The sequence below is a fragment of the Anopheles stephensi genome, chromosome 2 (assembly GCF_013141755.1).
Source record: "Anopheles stephensi strain Indian chromosome 2, UCI_ANSTEP_V1.0, whole genome shotgun sequence".
Classification (NCBI taxonomy): Eukaryota; Metazoa; Arthropoda; class Insecta; order Diptera; family Culicidae; genus Anopheles; species Anopheles stephensi.
In genome coordinates this window covers 52,306,946-52,329,560 of record NC_050202.1, presented here as the reverse complement: position 1 = coordinate 52,329,560, position 22,615 = coordinate 52,306,946, and the positions used below count along the sequence as shown (strand labels likewise).

At 43.0% G+C, this 22,615-nt stretch overlaps 1 protein-coding gene across 1 annotated transcript in view; it reads right to left on the bottom strand.

Annotated features, from left to right (window-relative positions):
- Nucleotides 1–8,526, bottom strand: part of LOC118502702 — a 66,493-nt gene extending 57,967 nt beyond the window's left edge. Inside the window, exon 1 of the mRNA XM_036035236.1 lies at nt 7,642–8,526. Within this exon, the coding sequence (XP_035891129.1) occupies nt 7,642–7,741 (100 nt within the window). The 5' untranslated portion in view covers nt 7,742–8,526. The remainder of the gene's footprint in view (nt 1–7,641) is intronic.
- Nucleotides 8,527–22,615: the final 14,089 nt, after the last annotated feature.

The following is a 22,615-nucleotide window of genomic DNA, read 5'->3' as shown; positions in this document are numbered from 1 at the left end:
AAACCCTTCCACAACGGCCTGGAACGCCTTATGGGTCTCGGGAATTGGGCTTTGGGGCGGATATGGACCAGCGGACCCTAGAGAAGGTCTCTGCATAATTGAACTTTCTCAAGCCCTAGAGTCGTTCGGGTTCAGCATAAATCGAAATGTGTTTCCTTTTCTGCCCTGAAACGTGACTGACTGGCGGGTTGCCTAACTTACAGGCGTCGGTTAGACGCGGCGTTCAAAGTCGTTTGGCGACTCGTTTTTTGATGGTGTCCGTGTGTTTGTGTTTGTGGTGCTTTCAATCGATAATAAAGCAATAAATGTTTTTTTTTATATGCTTCTCTTTCTTTTCATACCTCAACCTCAACCAAGGTTACGCCTTTCGATCGTGTTTTCATTCCTTCTTTTTTTGAGGAGAGGTGAACTACCGGAATAGTGAAAGGATAGGCAAGCCAATAAGCGGCAATCATAAGGCAATCACTTTTCCATAAAAAGTGGAAGAAAACACTATTACCGTTTGATTTGATGCGTAGGAACTGTGGCGTGTCTACCAGCCAGCTAGCATAAAGCCCCATTTCACAGCGTCTATTCAACAACGAGACGAACGATTCAAAGCGAGCATGTTGTGCTTGTGCCGGAGAAACAAGCTCACTTCTTTGCATTGAATTATTTATGACAGAGAAGCGAACTCGTCACCACACACAGACGTAGGACAAAAACGGAGGTTGGGACGGCGGTCGAACACTGTCATTCGCGCTTGACGATTCTTCTGCCGGCAAGTTGAAGGCTTAGTGATAGAATGTTACCGCGTTGCGTGGGCCACGTCAACGCGATACCACCAACCCGTACCTGGTGGTGTTGAGATTTTATTTTATTTATTTTGTTCCACCAATTTGCAGCTCAATCTAGACGTGCGACAGAGCACCGAGACTCTCCGGTACAGTATTCCGAGAAAGCAAGCAAGCACTCGTCAACCGAACTTCACCTAAAGACCTTACCTGTTAAACCGTGCGAAAGGGTTGCGAGAATATGGAAAGGATTACGGATGTGCTACTTGAATGATTTGAATAATTTCCCCTTCGCAGTGTGTGACCCTTTACCGTGGTTACCGAGGTAGCCGCTTTGGGAAGGTAAATTTTGACTGCGTATATGCCGATGGTTTGCATATACCGGTGGGTTTTGCTACCCCGGACTGAAGACTTCTTCTGGGAATTGAGCAATCAAACATCCCTACCCGGTACGGTTGATATTTGGGACGGGTGCCAAACGCAATGATAAATATGAGTAATTTCTTTCGTACGGCACAGCCGTGCGGTTGGGAATGGGACACACCATTTGACTTGGAGTGGAGTCCTTGGGTTCCGACGGATGGATGGCAGTTGATAACATGAACCTGTTTCCAGATGATTAGTTGTTGATTGTTGCCCGTCCTAGAGCAATTCTAATTGATATGTATATCTCGGTTGAAGACATTTCTCCCTTTGTGTTTGGCTGGTGAAACATGTTACGTGCGGCATGGATGGGTAATGGTACGTGTAATGGTTGTCGAGCTAGGAGCTTCGTGCTGGTTTGAGGGAGCAAATGTCGCATTAATTTGTAATCAATTTAAATAAATCGATTTTGATTTTTTTTTAAATTGAAAAGAAAAGAAACAAAATAAAGCATAAATTGAAAATGCTCAATTTATGCATAACAAACATTCACTTTACTCATTTCATTTCACTCATTTCACTTCACTTCATTTTGAAATGGCATCAGCCTTTTATTCATTTCTGTGAATCATCGAGCTCCTCTCTTTATGAATAGAATGTTTGTAAAGGGATATATCAACAGTCAAGTAAAGTCGATCATTCTTATTCTCACATACCAGTGTCTCTCAAGCAAAATGAGTGTAAAAATTTTTCTTTTAAGAAGTTTTCAGTACTAATGGCTCGTACCTAAACTCAAAAATGTATATTGGATGGCAATAATGACTTGATGATGACTGAATGATTTTTCTTCTACTTCTTTGACCCTACAATCCCAACAGGTCTTCAATTACTAGTCACCTTGACTTGACTGCACACTCTTTGCTGAACAGTCCACAGCGTACGGCGTTTTGCGGATTTTTTATGGGGAGTCCTGTCTTGTAACAACCGATGCTGGTACAGCCTTAACCATCGGATCTTCTCGAAATAACTCGATAACAAGCGTATCAAGGTGGCATGAACTTTGTGGAAATATAATTTCTTTTCAATGTTTTATTTACACAGCATTTCTGCAGCAGTGTTGTGTTGTGCTTAACATGCGGAAGGAACTGCGGAAGTTTATGAAAAGGTAGCTAGAAGCCTTTCAGTCCTTAAATATTATATATTTTTAATACTGGCTTTAATTATCATATAACCTCTTGATTGAATATCTGCTTACTGGTTTTCTTTTTTCTCCAGATTGAGAAACCCTGGGGAGCGTAAATAAAGTGCTAGATTAGACAGGACTATTAAAATATAACTGAATAAAATTAATATCCACGGAAAGAAAATATCATCTTAATGTTGCAATTGACACCTACAGAATTGAAAATATTACTGATTTTTTAAAAATAGGGTGTAATATCCTTCAAAAATACCAAATGTATAATACCCACTAACTCAGAGGCGTTCTTTCTTGCGTCTTCGAGCATCCTCTTCATCAAATCAAATATTCGTCTATTCTACAAATCGATATCAAACCTCGTCCCAAAAAAAGGTTAGCTAGACTAACTGGCTGTTGGAATATTTCGTGCTTTCAGTTCATCCGTAGCACGTGTCCTCGTCTCATCATTTGCTATGCAAGACCCAATCCCATTCCGTCCTGCATGAAAGCATCTTTCATCACGCACACTCTCATCTTAGGGTGAGACGAACCAAAAAAAAAAAAACAAAAGAATCTCAACCAGAAGGTAGTGCAGTGCCAGGACGTATACCGAAAAAGTTGGACCCCCCCCCCCTCCCATCGGGTTGTCTTTGCCACCGGGCGAAAGCTACTTATCGCATTAACAAGGATTTTGGAACACATCTAATTTACTTCGTATCACTAGTCGTCAGCTCGCTCGCAGCTAAATCCTTCAACCTACCGAACCGTTCACCCAGACTCACCGGGTGCGACCGTTTGCAGCGTAGAGCCTTCCTTCTAACACCAGTCTAGGCAGGCTGTCCAGGAGTAGCTGGGAGCATTAGCAAGGAAGCAGCAGGTTGACAGGTTGACGCTTTTGTGTGTGTAGTATATCGGCACGGCAAAACACCGGGGTGGATTCCGGTGGAGTTATTAGGTCCACAATGCGTGTGACTGTGTGTGTATGGGCGCACGTGTTAACAACGGGATCTCCCTCCCGGGATCGAAGGCGCCGAACTGTATCCAATATTCGGACGGATGGTAGACGAAATTTAGCGTAACGCTTTTACACGGGCCGTGATGCGTGTGAAAGCCGCCAGCGCTCTCGTGAAACACTTGCCAGTCCCCGACACCAAGAAACAAAGAAGGACGAATGGCCCTTTCGGATGGCGTGTGAGTACAAGTGAGCTAGCAAACGTGCGGGGTGTAATTAAGCTTAATTAAGCATTTCTTGCGGTGTAGATTCATAAATGGCAACTACACACCATTCATTATAGGCATAACTACCGGGCACAAGAACGAATCCACGCGTGTAGTATAAAGCACCGGGCACCGTCGTCCGGACTAAAGTCAACGCCAAACACTGGGTGCACGGCGGTTACACAATTTTCCCTCACGCCTAGCCGTGTGGGGTTTGGTAATCATCTCGCGGAAAAATGGGTTTCCCAGCGTCCCGGGTCACAACACCACCGGGGTTCACCACCCGAGGGTTTTTGGGTTTTGCATCTCCCGAGCGAGGGGTCAGAAAAAGCTGGCCTCATATCTAATGGGTCGTGAAAAATAATACAAAAGCTCAAGGCACAAAGTGACCTGTTGGGATGAGAAAGGAAGGCAGCGGTCGCGAGGAAATCTCGTTTTCTCCATAATGCCCCGTCGTGAATAAAAAATAGGCTTGGAGATTAATTAGTTATTTATGATGGCACGGAAAACTCGGGTTCGGTTTCGCACAACCGTAGGTGGAAAAGCACTTAACCTTTTTCGCTCTCTCTCTCCCTCCTTCTCTCTCTCTCTCTCTCTATGTGGGTTTCCCTCATATCTGTGTACCCTTTTTTTTGGTAGCGAGCTGGCCACAGAACCGGGAGATGGGTGATAAATTTAACCGAAAGCTACTTATTTTCATCCAGCACTGCAACCACTGTGGGGCGGTACAAAATAAATAAGAATGGAGGCAGGAAAAAAACAGAAGAGCGGAACATAAAATCACGAACGAATCTCATTTATTTCCACCTGTGCTAGGCCTGATGGCGCTGGCCTAGGCCACCCAGGTTTAATTGCATACGGCCGGTTCAGTTCTTTTCTACCCTGTTTGAAGACAGCACGACAGCAAACATGTGTGCGATGAACACGGTTCGGTGTTCAGGTACATAATTTATTCAGCCCACAATCCACCTCGGAAGCAGTTAACTTCCGTGTGGTCATGATGCTGTTGGATGTCCGGGCCACAGCATTGGATTGGATCGATGCAATTGCTCACGCATCACATCACATTTGGCTTGAGCTACAGCGAAAAGAGCCTAACAGTATGCAATGTGGTGTAGTATCGCTCTCTGCCAGCTGATCGAACAGATATGTAGCATAATAAAATGGAAGAATTGTATAATAATTTCGATAAATTCTAGCCTGCTCTATTTAACATTCAACTGATGTAAAACACATTGAACTCACTGCTGGAATAATTATCGAACACGGAAATAATGCGGAATGGCAATTAATTTATCAAAAGCATCTGTTGCATCCGTCCCGCTGCACTCAATGGCCAATTATTCATTCGTTAACTTTAAACATTACTCTAGTGTCTGCCTGCTGCTAGTAATCCCGACTGCAGCAAGCCGGATAAATGATGAAATGAATGTTAATTAGTATGGCTAATTTTTTGTTTTGCTCTCTGATACGACCTAGAAGGACGGAAAAACATGTGTTTTGAAGTGACAGAAGAAAACACGTTATGAAATCCACGATTGCTAATCGTAAAACGTGTGCCCTGTGATGCGTAATGAATCGAAATTAATTTTATACCAAACTTACCGAAGCGTGGCGTGTTTTTTTTTTCACTAGCACCCTACAAGGCACAAGAGTTTTGGGATGAAAATTAGCCTAAAACAGACTCTTTCACCCGGTCGCTCGCTTCGGCCGAGCTTTGGGCTGAAGCTGACAGCATGACAACTTTCCACGTGAACCCGCAAGTTTTCTTGACGTGAAAAAGGCGTTAAACTTGTGCCTCTAATTTTTATCATCATCACCGTCACCATCGTCATCGTGACGACAGCTTCGCGAACCGTCCAGCGTGTGCTGCAAAGGTTAGTGTGAAGGCGGGCTCGTGTATAAAATTTACTCTCTCTCTCTCTCTCTCTCTCTCACACACACACGAAAAGTTCGTTCCTCTTTTTTAATTTTCTTCATCTCACACGTTTTGATTAGAGACTACTTGTGCTTTTGCTGTTTGTGTCTTTGGCGACTTTTCCGGCCCCCTCCCAAAAACTGTGGCAAACAACTGTTGGAATGTGGAATGTTTGGCTACTTGTTTTCTATGTAGTGCTCCGGTGTGAGTACGGGGCGCGTGAAGCGTAACATAAATTAAATTTGGCCGCATTTTTTGTGTTTCGTTTTCGTTGCTTGCTTGTTTTGCTTGAAACACTTTAAGGCGCGTGGTGGAAAAACTTTTCGGCGTAGCTTTATTGCTTTAGCGAGCGTAGCACAAACTTACTTATGTAGTGTTAATGCTGTTTGGTCTGACGGTCCGCCTGTGTTTGGCAGATGTGTGCTAAATGGCTACCCAATAAGCTTTAGCCAACATACCAAACAGTAAAAGCGAAAGAAGAATTTTGCTTTCCCTAGTATTCAATATTATAATATCATTTAGCTATGTATTGAAATTTAAAAATGAGGTTCACTTAAAGTCTTCGCTTAAGAGTAGGCACTCCGCAAACTAGCTGATGTAAATTTGTAGTGTGTTTTATGTACATTACCTACAAATTTATTCAGAGTATAAAATAATTTAATATATTAAAGGCTTTGCCCAGTTGTCGGGGTGATATCGGAGATAAAATTCCATCCAGACCACCTCCCCGTATGCAAGACCAGCTACTAGTAAAATCAAGTCATCAGAAGTCAGAAATGGCGGGCCGAGGTCTTTCAAGGATTTCAGTGTAAAGGAAGGAAAGAAGATGCTCTCTTATGTAGTCTGTTATTCAAAGGATCGAGGAACCAGCGTCAAGCTAAGTGTTGTAGGTTAAGAAGTCGACAACCAAAACTGTTAGTGGAACCTCCAGTGGCCCTATTAAGAACTACTATCTTCTAAAGGAATGATGTACAAATATCTTAATAAAACCCTTAGGTCGGCTCAAAACTTCACCTGTCTAGGGTGAAAAGTGAGCACGGACAACAACAACTATATACGCGGAAAGGTGCTGCCTACTAACCGGTCATACTACAGTCTGTGATAACTTATCGATTCAAAATACTTGTTGCAACGGATCAATCATGGACTGTGAAACCACAGTGCCACTAGTACTCACAGAACTTCCAGTACTCACAGATGCTTCTCTAACATAGACTTTGGCATTCATTTATCCAGAAGCATTTTTGAGCTCTTATGCGTGAAAGGGCAATAGAAGTACTGATACGGCGAGCTTTACAAGCTGTACTATGATCTCACTATTGTGCAGTGAACTACACTTTTCATACTTAATATTAAAACCGGTTGATTCTTCTTTTTATGCGAATGGCGCCAAACAACCTAGCCAGTATGAGTAACCCACAATTAATGAGTAGAATCTACAGAATTCTAGAGCACCGGTAGTAAATTCGGTAGCACACCGGTCCTGACACGACAAGATCTGGTATCAAATCTCAAGCGAACCGTGTACTCGGAAGTCTAAATATTGTTATTAATTTTAAACGCATCCTTTGAAAAGCGGAGGCGTAAAAAAAGTTTCCACTTCAACTTACCCAATTCGAACTTCACTCACTTTTTTAATGGCTACCAATTCTTGCAACAAAGAAATCGATCTGAAATTTACAAAATTGAAATCCGAAATGTTTAGCGCCCTATTTCAAAATAATCTAACGCCTGCAACCGAAATGTATCATCATTTCATTTCATCGGAACAATTAATTTCGATCGTGCCAAATGCTATTTCAAGCACATTCCAAAACAAACTACCAGAGGCAGCACGATTGTTCACGGGCCGGGAGACAAAAGCAGCTCAATTCTAATGAAAATGGTGCTGCCATTCAAATTGGGCGATTCCATTTAAACGCCCCGCAAACAGTCGCTACCGAATGGTGCGCAAATTAGCTATGTTTCCGTGACGCAAAAGCATCGTTCAAGTAGTGGGCTGGTGGAATGGTACGCCTTCGAATCCCCTATTGTCGTTTTGCGAGCTACGCTGTGTACTCTGGTCTGGAGACTAGTGTTATTCTTTTGAGTGCAAGATGATGGGAAAATATATTCGGGCCCTATTGATCCCCTAGGTCGACGCTAAATATAGCGGGTGGAGTGCTGGAATGCTGTGTGGGGACAATTACCTGCAGGAACGGTGACATCAGTGCTGCAGCATACGGTCAGAATGTTGATCGCCAGCAGCAGATGACATACCAATGCCCGGGGACGACTTAGACGTTTCATGTTTATTTTCCCGCTCTCATACGCCTCAACGTACACGCATACACACACACACAATCACGGTAAACACAAGCTCAATACTCCCCCCCCTACGTACAAACACACACGAACAAAATTTACACCCAACCAGCAAAAGCCTGCCCGTTACGGTAGTACACAATATCTGGCACACGCACCTAGGCCTCAGGTCTGCAGAGAGCCTCTAGCCGAGTAGCACACTAAACACGCACGCACACACGATTCACGATTCCTGGCTGGCGAGCACACAGCCACTCGACGAGGTGACACTTATGGACACCCGGACGACGTCCTCCGATTTCGAGTGCCGTTTGAACGAAACTACGTGTAATCGCCACTTATCGTACAACAATGCAACCGTTCAGATTGGTGACTGGTCGCGTCGGTCATGATATCAGCCACGCGGGACAACGCGCGTCTGTTGCTTGTGGTGTCCCGCCCGGACCGATGGATGGTGCTGCCACTTGTCCGCACCGATCGAACGATCGAGGACGCGTCCCATTAAAAGCCCTTGGTCACACTTGTTGGTGGCATCGTTTGTTCACTTCCCAACACGTCGGGTTCTCACCCAATTCTGCACCGAACAGTTGTACTTGACACCAGTGGTGCTCAACTAGGGTGAATGCGGGTCCGGTTGTTCCGGTTTCGATTTCGATTTTGCTACGATGCAGCTTGTGGAGCAAGTTGTTCCAGAACTCCTGCAAACATCCAGACTGGTCGCGTGCACTGCTGTAACTGATGTGCAGGCTGATGGTGTTCCAACTGGTTTGGGCCCCTTTTTGCTTGCCAACAACAACAATCCCAATGCTTGTGTGTGTGTGTGTATATCGCGCTCCGATCAGGACACGAACCCGATTGCCGACCGAGAGTTGAATGAATGAAATCGCCCCGTTCCACGTTGCAACGGGCTGCCCCTGAATGATATGCAAAGGGTGAGGGGGGGGGGGAGGGTTGCCTGCACACATTTGGGAAGCTTTGTGCGTAGGCGAATCAATGGCTTTTGGACGAGAAACGGGAGCAGGTATAGATGGGGACGCTTGGCGCCAGTTCGCATGCGCACCGCGGATCGTGCTAAAACGGGGTGATATACTCCCCCTGATTCTGATAGACGAACCGACCAACTTTCGGCAATGTTCGAGCAGTCTCTTTGTGTGTGTGTGCGTTTGTTGTAGGTGTCGTGTCGAAGTGTTCGTGTCAGGCCGAAAAGCAACGTTTGATGCACACAGACAGCATTTCGGGTAGCGTGTTTTGTTTTGATTTCGAACAAGGACAAACGTCCCCAGGCTGTATGTGTGAGCTAGTGTACGATACAAATGATACCCGTGTGGTTGTGTGCGAAAAACAGGAAAGCTTTCACTTCACCCGAAAGCGGGGAAACTGCGACTCAGCTTTTTTGTGCTGAGTCTAGCAAAGTTGCAATGATGGCGTAGTCGTGCCAACTATTACATTGTATTGTGTGAAGCAATGCGAAACAAAACATTAGGCTCCATTCGAATGTGTGTGTGTGTGTGTGTGAGGGTGACAGAGAGATAAGAGTAGAGCGGGATGCTAGAACGAAGGTGAGCGATAGCGGGATGCCAAACACGTTAGAACGCCGCCGGAACGAGAGCAGAAGCCGTACGTGTGAGTAAGCATGCCGGAAGAGGAAAACTTGAATGAAATCGGACACTTTGCTTCCTTCCACCGTTCCGGTCTGGTCTGTTGCGCGCTGGTGTGAGTGTGTGCGAGCGGAAGGCAAGGCAGTATAACAATGACGCCTGTTTGCGACCGTCGATGGAAGCTTTAGCTGGTGGGGGGGGATGCTGTGATTGTGGAATTTCATGTGATGCGCCTACAGACAGCCGTGGTGCCACTCGACAGCGCGACGGGCCGTGGGTGGACGCATTTCGCGTACAGTGATACCCCGGAACTCTCGGGTGGCCCATGGGGCTGCAGCGGAACGACCCGAAATTCGAATCAATCGAGAGCTTGCCCGTGAATGGTGTCGAGGATGTGCTGAGCAGAATGGATTCTGTCGGATGTCGGTGACTGCAAACTGCTAGGATAGATTGAAATTCGTTGTAGTTTTTCCGGAATACTTTTGTCTAAATACTTTCAGCTTCAAGCTGAATCGCATTGTGTTGGGGTGATGTCCTGTCCGAATAATTCGCGTTTGAATTGTTGATCAAAATCCCTATTCAAAGGATTAATCAAAATTCATAGCAGATTTGACCTTTGAGCGTTTGGGTGAAAACTATTCCCTCAGGCTGTATGAATAAATTGTATGAATCATTTAAGGGTGTGAAGGGTATCTTAAAAGGCAAATAATGCATTCATTATGGGGCTTAAAATCTGAATTGCATAAAGAACTGGATAGGAATAAAGTAAGCTAATGAAATATATGGGAAAAAAACTTCGTAAAGTTTTCTAAGTAATTTTAAAATGGTTTAATCTTGTTGTTAGCTTAAACTGAGCAAACGCAATTTAATTAACTTTTCTTTAGTATCTTCAAAAAGTAAAAAATAAACCGTTTGTTCCTGAATTCCCGTAAGCCTCATTTTAATCCCGAACATTGTAGCGTATCTTGTTTCCCGGAAGTGGAAACACAGCCCAGCGTACCTTGTGCCGTCCAATTCAATCTGCGCTACACTACACTCTCTTTTCCCTTCCCTGCATCGCTTTCGGACACCGAGTCGCACAGTGGGCAGTTTAGAGGGACAGCACCGAGTGGGCGAAATGAATTTACTTTTATTGACTTTTCGGCAGATAAATATGATAGGGGAATTTTACAATCGGTAGAATTAAGTAAACAATTCTGAGGAAATGGAAATAGGCAGCTATTATTTTCTCGAAGCCTCTAGTGGTTCTGATGCGAATTTTAGCAGTTTCGAAAATATGGAGTAAGCGATCTTGAAGAGTGCCTGAGAACAACCTAGTTCTTTGGATTTATCATTTAATGTTATCGTAATATACAATGCAGTAAATCAATAAATATTTGAAACGAAATTTAGAGCTTAAAAATAATAGCATACATTTATTTATTTATTAAAATTTATAATTCATCATTAAAAAATACGAAAGAAATAAAACCTGATGGAGACGCCTGGTGCTTAGTATTAGTGCATGTGTTGAGTACAATGGAGACGCCTGGTGACTAGTGTTCTTCAATGTCCTCGATGAAGTATTTTTACATACAGCCATAACCAAACATAACCTCCAAAAGACTATACCACTTTCATAAACATAATTTCATACACAAAAAATATTAAAAGAAAACAAAAATCGTACAAATCAGTTCCGTTTCATAGAGAACTGCAGGCATATTGTTCTTTAAAGAACGTGGTTTAGAGATAATGTTTTGGACTTTCACCTCGACAAATGACCAACCGTGCAATGGATCACACTCACAACCCATCACATGCCCCACCTTTCTTGGTTTGGTCCCGCTGATACCATGTGCAACAGCTCGCTTTCTTCACCCGGCGACGGGCAGTGGCAGTGAGGTGGAAAACTATTCTGTCAGCGCAAGCGGAAAGTTTTCCGCCCGGTTGAAGGTGGATGATTGAAATCGGGCTTTATCGATCGAGCAAGCCCCATCGAGCGGAAAGATGGATAAATAAATCGGTCACCATCGCCCCGGGGAAACCCCCAAGTTGGGCTGGATGTGGGAATCCGAAAAGGTCTCACTAGCCCATCTGTTCCTGTTTATCATTTTATTTAAAAGAGCACAAGAACAAGTGAGAAAGCGAGAAAGGTATAGAGGGAGAGAGAAAGCACTAGTGATAGGAAAAAAGGAACAGATACCGCAATTCATCGGTGACAAACGGCCTACGCATCAATCCGGGACCGGATGGGTTGGGTGGTGTTGAGGTTTTCTCTCCAACTCTGCATGAGTGATCCTGGCGTGGTCAGTGCTTGATAGCCCCTACGGAAGGTTTGCCTGCGATTCGACAAGAATGGGCGTTCTTCGGGGATGGGCTTTTGGGAAGGGAGAGTAAAAGCAATAAACCTCCCATCGGGATGAACGGAATAAACATGTAATCCTGCTCTCAGCATCAGTTCCGATGGATAAGAAGACCAAGCGGCACAGGCCGAACAGGATTTTGATACCGTCCAATTCGACAGACCTCTGACGGGCAGGACTGGCAGCAGTTCCCTTAGGGTATGCAATCGATGTGAAATGACCAGATCCTTCACACAGGATTCAGGTTTCACCAGGCAGAGTGCACAATAATTGCTTACATTATCAAACCCCTTTGCATCGGCTGGTTAGCAGCTGGCGTTGGGCAGTAGAACAGATGTTCAAGCACGTCGGTAAGCATCAATTACATGCTCTTGGTTGAATGTTGCAATGGAACCTTCCGAAGCCGCTAATTCTTGTGCCTGATATCTTTCATCAGAAATTGTGTCAAATCTTTATTTCCAAGAACCGCACTGTAAAGAAGTCTACAACTGGATAACGTTGTGGAAAATTCGACCAGACTCCCTGCTTATGCTTCGAGGGCCGATGGGATTCGTTGTTGTGCAGAATAAAGAGCGCTTTTCAACGAATGGCATCCAATCATCGTGATTGTTGATGTAATCCTACACGATGGCTGGAAGATTGCTTGACGAGATATCATTACTAGAACGAGACGAGCAGGTCTCAGGAAACCATTTTGCAAGGACGGAACCACGAACAAAAAAAAACCACACCAACATCGAATGTTTGACCGTAAGGCAAATCGTCCAGTGAAGCTTTCCCAGCGTCCATATAACGCACTGCAAACCCACAGCCAACAATAAAAAACCACCCAGTTCCGGCTAGCAATCTGGATCGTTTTGACGTTTTGGGGCGAATAACGAAACCTAAGAATCGCCTAGTAGAATCCACACAGACATCTTTGGTGTGTGTGTGTGTGTGCGTGTGTTGTACTGTTCTGTGTAGACAAAAAGCCGGGAAAACCTGGGATTCCATTCATCGAGTTTTACTGCACTATCATCCACAGCCTGCACAAGCTAACCCAACGGTCAACGGCCAAAGGATGCGTGGCCACGATGAGACGTAAAGCCACGGATAATGGGTGGCGTAAGGCGCGTGATGCGATTGCAGCCCACCCATTTGGCATCAGATTAAAATTAAATTATCCGGAAGAACGGATCTACGTGACCGGGATTAGCAAAACCCCGGGACCGTTTCGGGAAGCACAAACAGTACGCAGTGTCTCGCCCACGTGGAAAATGATTGTGCGGGCCCGAGCATCACGCCCGATAGTCGTATGGGAATGGATGAGGATATTAAGGCTCGGGTCTAAATCTTCACCGACGGACCGCGATTTTGTTAAGTAATTGTAGCAAAGTCTTTCTTAAATGAAAACAACGATGACAGGGATGATGCCCGTTGTTGTTGTGGTAGGGTAGCTTGATGTAGCGGGAAGACGTTATTGCGTTGTAGATTAGGAAGCACATAATCTACGTTTAATATATTAGATAGAATTAAGCTGGAATGTGTTCAAGGCTAAACTTTACTTTTATTGCTTGAGTGTTGGTAGATTTAGCTATAGTGTGTGTTTATTGGGAGAAGACACAATGATCAAAGCTGAGCTAGCAATTGGCATGAACCGTTCTTATTTTATTAAGACAGATCTTTCAGAATGGAAAAGGCATTCTTTTGATTTAGGCATGGATAGGAATGAATATTTTTAAGTGCAAGGAGTTCGAGCCAATCCATTCATTGACACCAACCTATGGTTGAGGGCGTCACAGCACTGCAAAAGCCTAACGTTAAATGCCAATTGCAAATACTTTTAAAATAAATGAACTAGTCGATATATTGCTCAGCCTTGTCGAAAGCATCTTACTTTCTGTGCATAATATATGTAAAATTAAGCACAAACGCTGAACCACAACAAAAATAATGTTCTAACGCATGCAAAACCTAGACACCAATGACGAATTGTATTGAAAAGATCCCAGTTTCGAAGACATTACAAACTTCGTTGCACCGACGCCGCATACATAACACCAAGGAAACGGGAATCAAACGATTTTCCAACTTAACCAGGCTAAAGGCCGTGTCAGCCTGACAGCAACATGCAAACCGAAGGACGAGAGCAATGCGGCACGGTTTCTACTACCATTGAGGAGCCCATTATCGTAGAAAAATAGTGCATATCTAACACTCTCGTGAAGGATAGCAGTATGAAGCGTCAAGTAAAAGTTTACTTTACCAAAATCCTAACATTAATGAAAATATCATGTTGTTGGCAACAGACTTTATTGTGTTTGTTGAGCTCAATTTTATACTTCTTTTTGTAATGCGTCTTAAAACTGTTTTACGACATTTGACATAACTATTTTTAAGATTATAATTCTGCAAACAGCCTAATAAAGTGAACAATTAATCACGAAATAATAACATTTAATACACATTTCACATTGAAAGCTTGAAATATCATCCATTTTATTGTTAGTCTTGTGAATTGCATACCTTCGGGAGTGATTTAAAATTAAGCCCTAAAGAATGCAATGTGCACAACACCCTGCAATAAGCCAAGTCGTTTGGAACAAATACATTTCAAAATAAGTTTTAAAAATTATCTCCAGCATACTTTTTGCATCTTTTTGGAAAAATATTTACAAAACAATAAAAAATTCCAAAAAATAAGCCCAACAGTTCATCACATGTTTTCACGCAGCATAAAACTCCTTCGCAAATGGTGTCTGCCTCATTTTACAGTCCATTCGCAATACACTCGTGATGGATGGACATGGTCCTACGCTCGCCCTTTACGAAGGCGTTACCGGTGCCATCCTTTACGCCTTTCACCAGAAGCTAATCAACGGCCATTCACCCATTTCGGACACTTCCTCAGTACCGAGCGAATAGCAGCGAAGCCTTGTTCCTCGTTCGCGCACCGGAGCTAAGGTAGCGTACAAAATAGAAATGGCACGGACAGCAAAGGACATGAAATCGTCCATTTCTGTGTTTTTATTTGCTTCTCAACCCAACCTCCTTTGAGGAAAAAAAGGCGACTGCCAATGGTTCGAACCATCGTCGCAGCCATCTTTCTTCGCTCGGCGACTGGCCGGTGTTTGTGTGTGCGTACACACAGAGCTCACGCCGTTCAAACGGCAAAACAAATGGCATTGCGAGGGCGAACCAAAGACTTACTTTCCGGGCGAGAAGCACCCACCGGCACCGGCCCGGTATCATGATCGATTTCGCGCGTGAAACGTGCAAAACTTCATGCGGCCACAGCACTTTTCACAGCAGCAGCAGTCTGGCCGAATCGGAAATCGATGCTGCTCGGCAATCGAATGAACGGGGACGCGGGTGAGACTGGCAAGAGACCCGGTGTGGGTCCTCCTGTTGATTTACGAGCAACCGTTGCCAAGTGCCGGTAACCGTGCCATTGTGCCCGAAAAGCGGCTGCCACAAAGTGTCCTCGCCAGTAAAGCAGGCACAACATCGGTCCGTGTTCGGTCCGTGTTTCCCGAGCAAAACACAAATGCACGAACGAACCAAACACACACACACAACAGAACCGCAGTGTTGCGCTCGACCGGGAACATCGGAACGGAAAAGTGAATAGATCACCGGCCGTGCACACTGCATATCGAGGAACACTGGGCGACCCCTTTTGATGGTGGCGTACTTTCGGTACGGAGGAGGAGAAGGTGGAGGAGCAGAAGGAGGAAGGTCAATAACGTGGCAATAAATAATATTTGCTCTGGGTGCGCCATCTGCCTCGACCCAGATAGCGGCAATTTCCGGTTTTCGCCAGAATCGAATTCGTTTCGCTAGGGGCTTCCGTGTTTTCCTCCTTTTTCTGATGGCGTGAACCGGGGAAAACGAAGGCCGGAACGGACTGCGATGGCAAAACGGTTGTCAGCCGGTGGAATGGATCCCGAAAGCCTTCGTGTTTGTTCCACTCACAAAAAAAACGCACCCAAGGACGGCCATTTACGTTGAAATGTTTCATTTCATTCATTTTACCGATGATTGGTTTGATTATTGTGAATAATGTTTTGCACGAACCACGTACGTGGGAGGGGGGCACCGGAGATTCGTGGGACTGTCGTGGAACTGGAGCCCACGCTAGGAGCGGGGAGACATGTTGGGAGGTGGTCCTGATAATAACGATTCATGCTCGATTTACAGATTTGTGAAAGTTAAAAGCTGCCCAGCGCACAGTATGAAAAATGATTTGTGTTTGTCTGGCATGCCGGAGTGCGCTGGGTCACGCAAGCAAGAATCAGAGGGGCCTGAAAATACATTTAGATCAAGGAGTTTTCGTGTGTCCTATCTAAGTTAAAAGGTCCAGGATGTGCTTTGAGAATTTTATTTCAATTTAAATATTTTTTTTGGCTTACTGACTTTAAGCACATCGGACAAGGAGCTTAAGACGTAAAGAGCTTTCCAACTAATTATGTGTCACTTTTGATAGCTTAAAAACTCAACATCAAATGACAGGCGGAAAATGACATGAGAAAAGCTGTGCTTTTTGACTTGTTTTTTACTTCCTCTTTTTTCTAGCTGAGGTTCAACCAAACCATTGACCGATGACCTATTTCGTTAATTAACTTCAACAGGCAGAAATGGAAAAAATGGGCTCCATTCACTACGTCCGCATTGACATGCGTGTTGTGTCTTCGAGGGGTGGTGATGATGGTGATGGGTGGGGTGAGTGGAACCCAAAATTAATCGACTGCCCGTTCGACACACGTACGGACCACGTTTATCGCAGCCTGATGATAAATAATCCTACCATCACTCTCCCGACCGCGCAAATCTCGATCGATGGTTTGATGGAATGGTACAGTGAAAGCAACAGGAATTGGTCGTGGATGCTGACTATCGAATTGCGACTGTATTTGGTGTTTGAATAGAGTTTTCCAACTTTTGGCGAGCAACAGGGGCTAAAAGAGCAGTCAGCGGGAAGGGAAAATAACATTTTCGACACGAGTTTCGGGAGTATGTTTTACGCTGTTTTGTGCTACCGACGCCTTGAGCTACGACTACACGTTTTTGGAAGTTTGAGAATGTTGGGTTGGGCTCGGTAGATAAAATTAACTTTGATTATTTTGAAATAAGTAAACTTGAAAAATTCGAGCTTTTTAAATCTAGATGTTATTCAGATTCTAGATTCACGGACTGCCTGAACAAGGATGCGAGGAGTATGATGATGACGAGCATTCTTATCTCCTATTCTTTTTGACTTAACGACCTCTAAGGACATGCCTGCCATTTTGGCTTGCTAGACATAAAAACTAATACTAGTTTTCTGTTAAATGTTTTATTTCGAAGCAATTATTATTTAACATTCCTACAATTAATAGCTTAAGCTACTGTGCCGCGACCTTTTCTTCAATGGGAAAGATCGACCACTCCTGCCAGGATCTGATTACTAGGGAAACTGCATTTCTGTCAAGTGTATTGAGGATTTCTCCAACCAAAAAAGATCTTCCTGTGTGCCATTTTTGGCTTCCTACACTTATTGATAACCGCTATTAGCACCGAGCTAAGGATAGTCAGTCCTCACTATGAAGGAACAAACTGGGTAGAAAGCCGGTCCTGCATGTGAAGAACGGTGCCGCTGTCGTTCATACCACCAGGCCCAGTCAAGGATATTCTTTCCAAATGTCTATAGTTGTCAGGCCGATTTGATCCAACGATGATGAGGATTGAATGCTCCTTATTCCAGGTTTGGTCTCGATGTGTCGAGCAATGTCCTGCAAGGAAGAATATATTCTGGAATCTTGACGGTATGACGGTGACGGTATGGTCGATGTAAGGAAGAAATTCGTTCGCCTAGTTTATACAATCTGTCCTAGCAGTTCTGAATTCGTCATGTGGGCAATGCTAGTCTAAAGCTATAGCATTTACCACCGACTCGAATATGAAGTGTCTTCAACGTCAGATCAAATGTTGAATGTTAAGTAATAGCTGATCACTGACTATTTTAACAACTCTATTTTAAATCTTGTTTACTACGTCGAAGCAAAACATTTGATGATTTGATGACTTAATGATATCACGTAGTTGGATAGTCAGTCTTCACTGCGGAGGAACGGTCCTACCAGTCAACGGTCCAACAATGAGATTTGAACTTCGGTCCTGCCATATGACTGGAACCACAGCCACTTCTACTATCATAATTAAAGGAATGTTTACTTGGCATTAGGAACGAGTGTCCTCAAAGCTGTCTAGTCAGTTATCTTCATCCTTGACATAACAACCTCAACAGGTCTCAACAGCCTGCCATTTCTTGCTATCTGTGGCTTGATCTTACTCGTCTTACTAACTTCTTAGGTATGAATATACTCAAAGTTTGGTTGTTTGTTATGCCGGAAGAAATTGTATTATTAACATTAAGTGATCTACTTGAAACATTTATTTGTTGTAAACTATATTGCATTTTCTCATTGGCTGAAAGTATTCATGCCTTCAAGCGTTGGTAAATGTTTTCCCAATCTCAGTCTCTCGTTGCGATAATGCCTGCTGTAACAACCGTCCACAGAGCCCATACTGTTTGGTTTCACAAAAGCAATCCCACTATTCCGACACACACAAACACAAAGAAACAGGTGGAAGAAGATTTGGAAAATTGCATTTGTATTCGATTATTCGATTTTCACTGAAATCGAAATGTTCCCACACACACACACACACACATCGATTCAGGCACCATAATCAAACAAGGCAACGCCGCTGTACACCGGAGGCGTCATTGTCGGTTGGATCATTGTTTCGAATCACGCCCGGCAGGAAGTTGGTTTGCAACAACAAAAGGAACAGCAAAACTTCATCGCAAAACGTACCGAGCGACGGGTGCCGGAATTCAATTTAGTGGATTTGATTGTTTGCCAGCTCAAAGAAAACGAGAGAAAATTACCAGCAAAACCGAGGTTTTCTTCCCCCACCCCATGGTGGTGCTTTGTGGAGTGAAGCAAATTTACACTCTCATCCTGCAAGCACACTCGCACAAACACACGCACACCTGAACGGCGGAAGCTCACGTAGGGAGCTTATGGCAGAGCGCATCGGAACCGGAAGTGCCGGATCTGTTGGTTGACTACCAGAACCAGATCGGATCGGGGTTTTGTTTCAACGTTTGTATGTAAAATGGGGAGTCCTTGCGCTTCGGCAGCGATGCATCGCACTTCGATGTTTGGCTTCCGGTGTCGGGAATGTGTGCAAAGGCAAGGAACAAAAAAAAGCCCGGCTGTCGATGGCCGGTTTGCGTTTTGATGTACGGGTACTTGGGGAGGATTAACCAAAAAAACGAGGAGAAGCGAGCTGCTGAAAATGGCAATGCTATGGACAGAAACTGGGACTCGGGTATAGTTCTCTCGTGGACGACGCAACCAATAGCTTTTCCATTCCCACTGTCCACTGAACGCAAACTTTAATCTTACCTGGCACCCGGGGTACGAGCGTAATCCGATTGTAAAGCGTTGTAATTCACCGGCACTGGCATTGTGCGTGTTGGGTAGAATTTCTCTACACTAAAGGATTTTCAGCAAGAACGTCTATAGACCGGGGTGCGTGTGTAGGTTTAGCAACGCTTTTATGCGTAGCCAAAATTAACTCTCAGGAACTCCCCCAGGAACAGGGCAGTAAACGTGTGAAAAAGTTGTGAAAACTGTAAATGTTCATAAAAGATAGGGAAAAACAGCGTAAAGGCTCAGAATTGTTCGTGGTTAGACTTGAGCTAGCGAAACGCATGCCGTGTTGAGTGCCACACTGTAAGCCTGGATAGTTGAATAAAAAATAATGCTTTTTATTGCATCGTCGTCCGTTCTATTCCAGCCGATATGACAACGTTGTTTCAGCGACAAAAAAAAGGCCCATGCATATACCTTTTGGTGAACGGGTTTGTAACTTTAGCATATGAGAATGTACAAGAACTATGCACTTTGTCATTTTAAAGTCTTTAATAACGTTCACTCACTTGAAGACAATAGAACAGAATCAAACTATAAAGACTAAATCTAAAACCTTCATTGAAAAAACCAATTTAAAACGCCTGAAGCTATGCAATCTCTCGTTTTAAGATCACTTTTAAGTTGGAAGCTACTAATATTAGTAGTAAGGTCGATTTATCTGAAAGATAATGTACATGCCTTCAGTTGCAATCACCTAGAGTAACTTTATATAAAAATTATCTATTTATGATATAAAACAACAGTGGTTAGCCATAAGCAGAACGAAATAAAAGTAACGAAAGGGCATAACAATAAAAATAAATAGATAAAGATTTGGATATTTTTGGGGAAATGAAATAGTAATTGACAAAACGAGATCGAGCAGTAATTGATTATAAATAAAATTTTAAAATAGTAAAACATACAGAACATATGCAGACGTATTTTGACACTTGAAAACAGATAAAATGAGGTAAAGAAATATGATTGCAATGGTGAGACAAATACTGTCCTTAAGATATTTACTAGTTTCACGAGGCTCATTTTTCTTACAAGCCAGCAGGTAGCTTTAATAGATTGTAGTAGTTTCTATCTACGCATTTTGTATAGCTGGAATATAGTTGAAAGAGCTGGAAAGAACTTTCAAGGCTCCTAGTCGGATATTTAGACCAAGGGCTTTTTTAATATTAGACTTTCTTCCTTCTTCCTTGGCACTACAACCTCGAGAGATCTCAACCAGCCATTTCTGGCTTTCAGTGACTAGCTTTTATCCGTAGCAAAGTATTCAACCCATTGTATGCAGAGGGAGGCGGTCTAGATGAGATTTGAACCTCGATTCTGCCGTGTGAAGACTGACGCCGTTTTCGCCTCGGTCACTTGACCGCCCGCTTACATAAGACTTTAGAGCTTTAAGTTTCGGTTAAAATAATCCTCTAATCAATGGGTTTGGTCTGATAAAAACAATATAAAATTTTCTTATAGTTTAAATGACTTAATGACATTTTTACGAAATATTTTTTTTTTTAATGATTTAAAACTATGATTTATTATGGCAAGATTTTTTATAATTAGCTGGAGTAAGTAACATAATGAAACGAAATAACGAGAAAAGTGAAAACACGAGTAATAAAATAAAAATAAAAAGAAAACAAGTAGCAAAAATTTAAAAGTAGCAGGAAAATGTTTAATTAATGTTTAAAAACAAAATAAAAATGTTAAATAACTATATACGCCAGAATGTATGCAATCAAATGCAAAATTAATAACTTTGAATTATAATATAAGTATCGAATTACAGTAGAAGCGCTAACTGAGAATAGAATAAACAGCAGCAACTGAACCCCTCCACGTGTCAACACCTATTCATCGATGAAGTGCATTCAAAAATTGTGAAGAAACGGCCAGCGCGAATTGGTAAGCTTGCATTCTTTTAGGCGGACAATCCTATGTCACGTATTTACTATGAAAAACGTGTTTTCAATTATATTTTAGTAGTTACAAACTCAACTCACCAAAACTAGTTAGCAAAAGAAAATCAGTGAAACGATTAATACGATTTAATGTGTTTAATAGTGAAACACAGAGGCATAAATGAGAAAAAACGGCTAAAAATGCTTAAAATTAAGATTTGACCCACAACTCGAGTAGCGATAGGATAGGCCCGATCTGGAATGTATAAAATCGTCTCGTTATCCTTTCCGAGATGGTTCCCCCCTAAAGGTCCACTTTACTCACACTTCACTCCACTTTCATCCAGCGAGAGTGTATTGTTTCATCACATTTTCCCAGGGTTTTTTTGTTCTGTGTCACCTCAACTTGCCCATTGTTTCCCATAGAATCGTTGGACGCTTTTCGGGTGTCTTTGTTATCATGTCTGTGTGGTGTGGTGAAAACTCACGCAAACTAACCGCAGGCTATCAGGTTTTGTTCACAGCAAAAAAGAAGAGAGTAACCTACAGCATGAAATAAAAATGCAAAAAAAACGGAGGACAGGAACCTTTCATGACATTCACTCCAAAGGAGAAAAAAATGTACGAAAGAAAGGAAAATAATGAAAGTTTCCAAAGTTTACCGTCGGCAAAACTTTCGCCTCCTGGTGTTGAAAGGATAATACAAGATCTTTGACAGCACTTCAATACTTTCTGAAAATTGGAGCAAAAAAGCATAAAAAAAGTGGTTCCAGTTACCGAAGATAAGAACAATTGAACGTAAAACTCTCTCCCTCACCATCGAGATGGTTTCATTCCATCTATTCACTGATTGACGAAAAGGACCGATTCTTTTGCTTCTTTGCTTCTTTGCCTGTTCAAGGTTCAGGGTGTCGATTGTTCGCGCGAAAGCACCGTCGCCGTCGATTGACTGCTGCTGAGACATTCGAAAAAGCTGTCAAAGTTGACGTCGTTACGTCAACGCTTGTTCAATGTCTCCTTTGTCCGCGCAATGAATGTGATCAATCGGTTTCTTCCGTTACATTCATCGTGCTCGCGGAATGTTTGAATGTGAATTTTCACGAGCATCTGCGCTGTGCTTTAAGAAAAGGTCTCACAGCGAACCGATGAATTCTTAGTCGACGTACGACAATGCTCAATGTGGAGCTACGAATGAATAACTGAACGCTTGCTGCCGAAGGCAATAAAATCTTATAATGCAGAGAAGAACAGTGAGAGCATATGTGTAAGATCAGTTTTAGAGTAACGCTTGCAATAAAAAATAGAGTAATTTTAGATATCAATGAAAAGAAAACATCAGCAGATATCTCAATTAATGAATGCTACATTGTGAATGAATCCATTGTACTGTTCATAAATCCCACATCTTAACATGAACAAGATTATTGCCTCCTGATTTCGGAAGGCTTTTCAGAATTTATAGAACAAATTTCCAAGCCAAAAACATACATTTTAGGATATTTTTGGGCTCTCTTTGCACGAGAATGATAAGTTACTTGGCCGTTATGGTCACAGAATAACT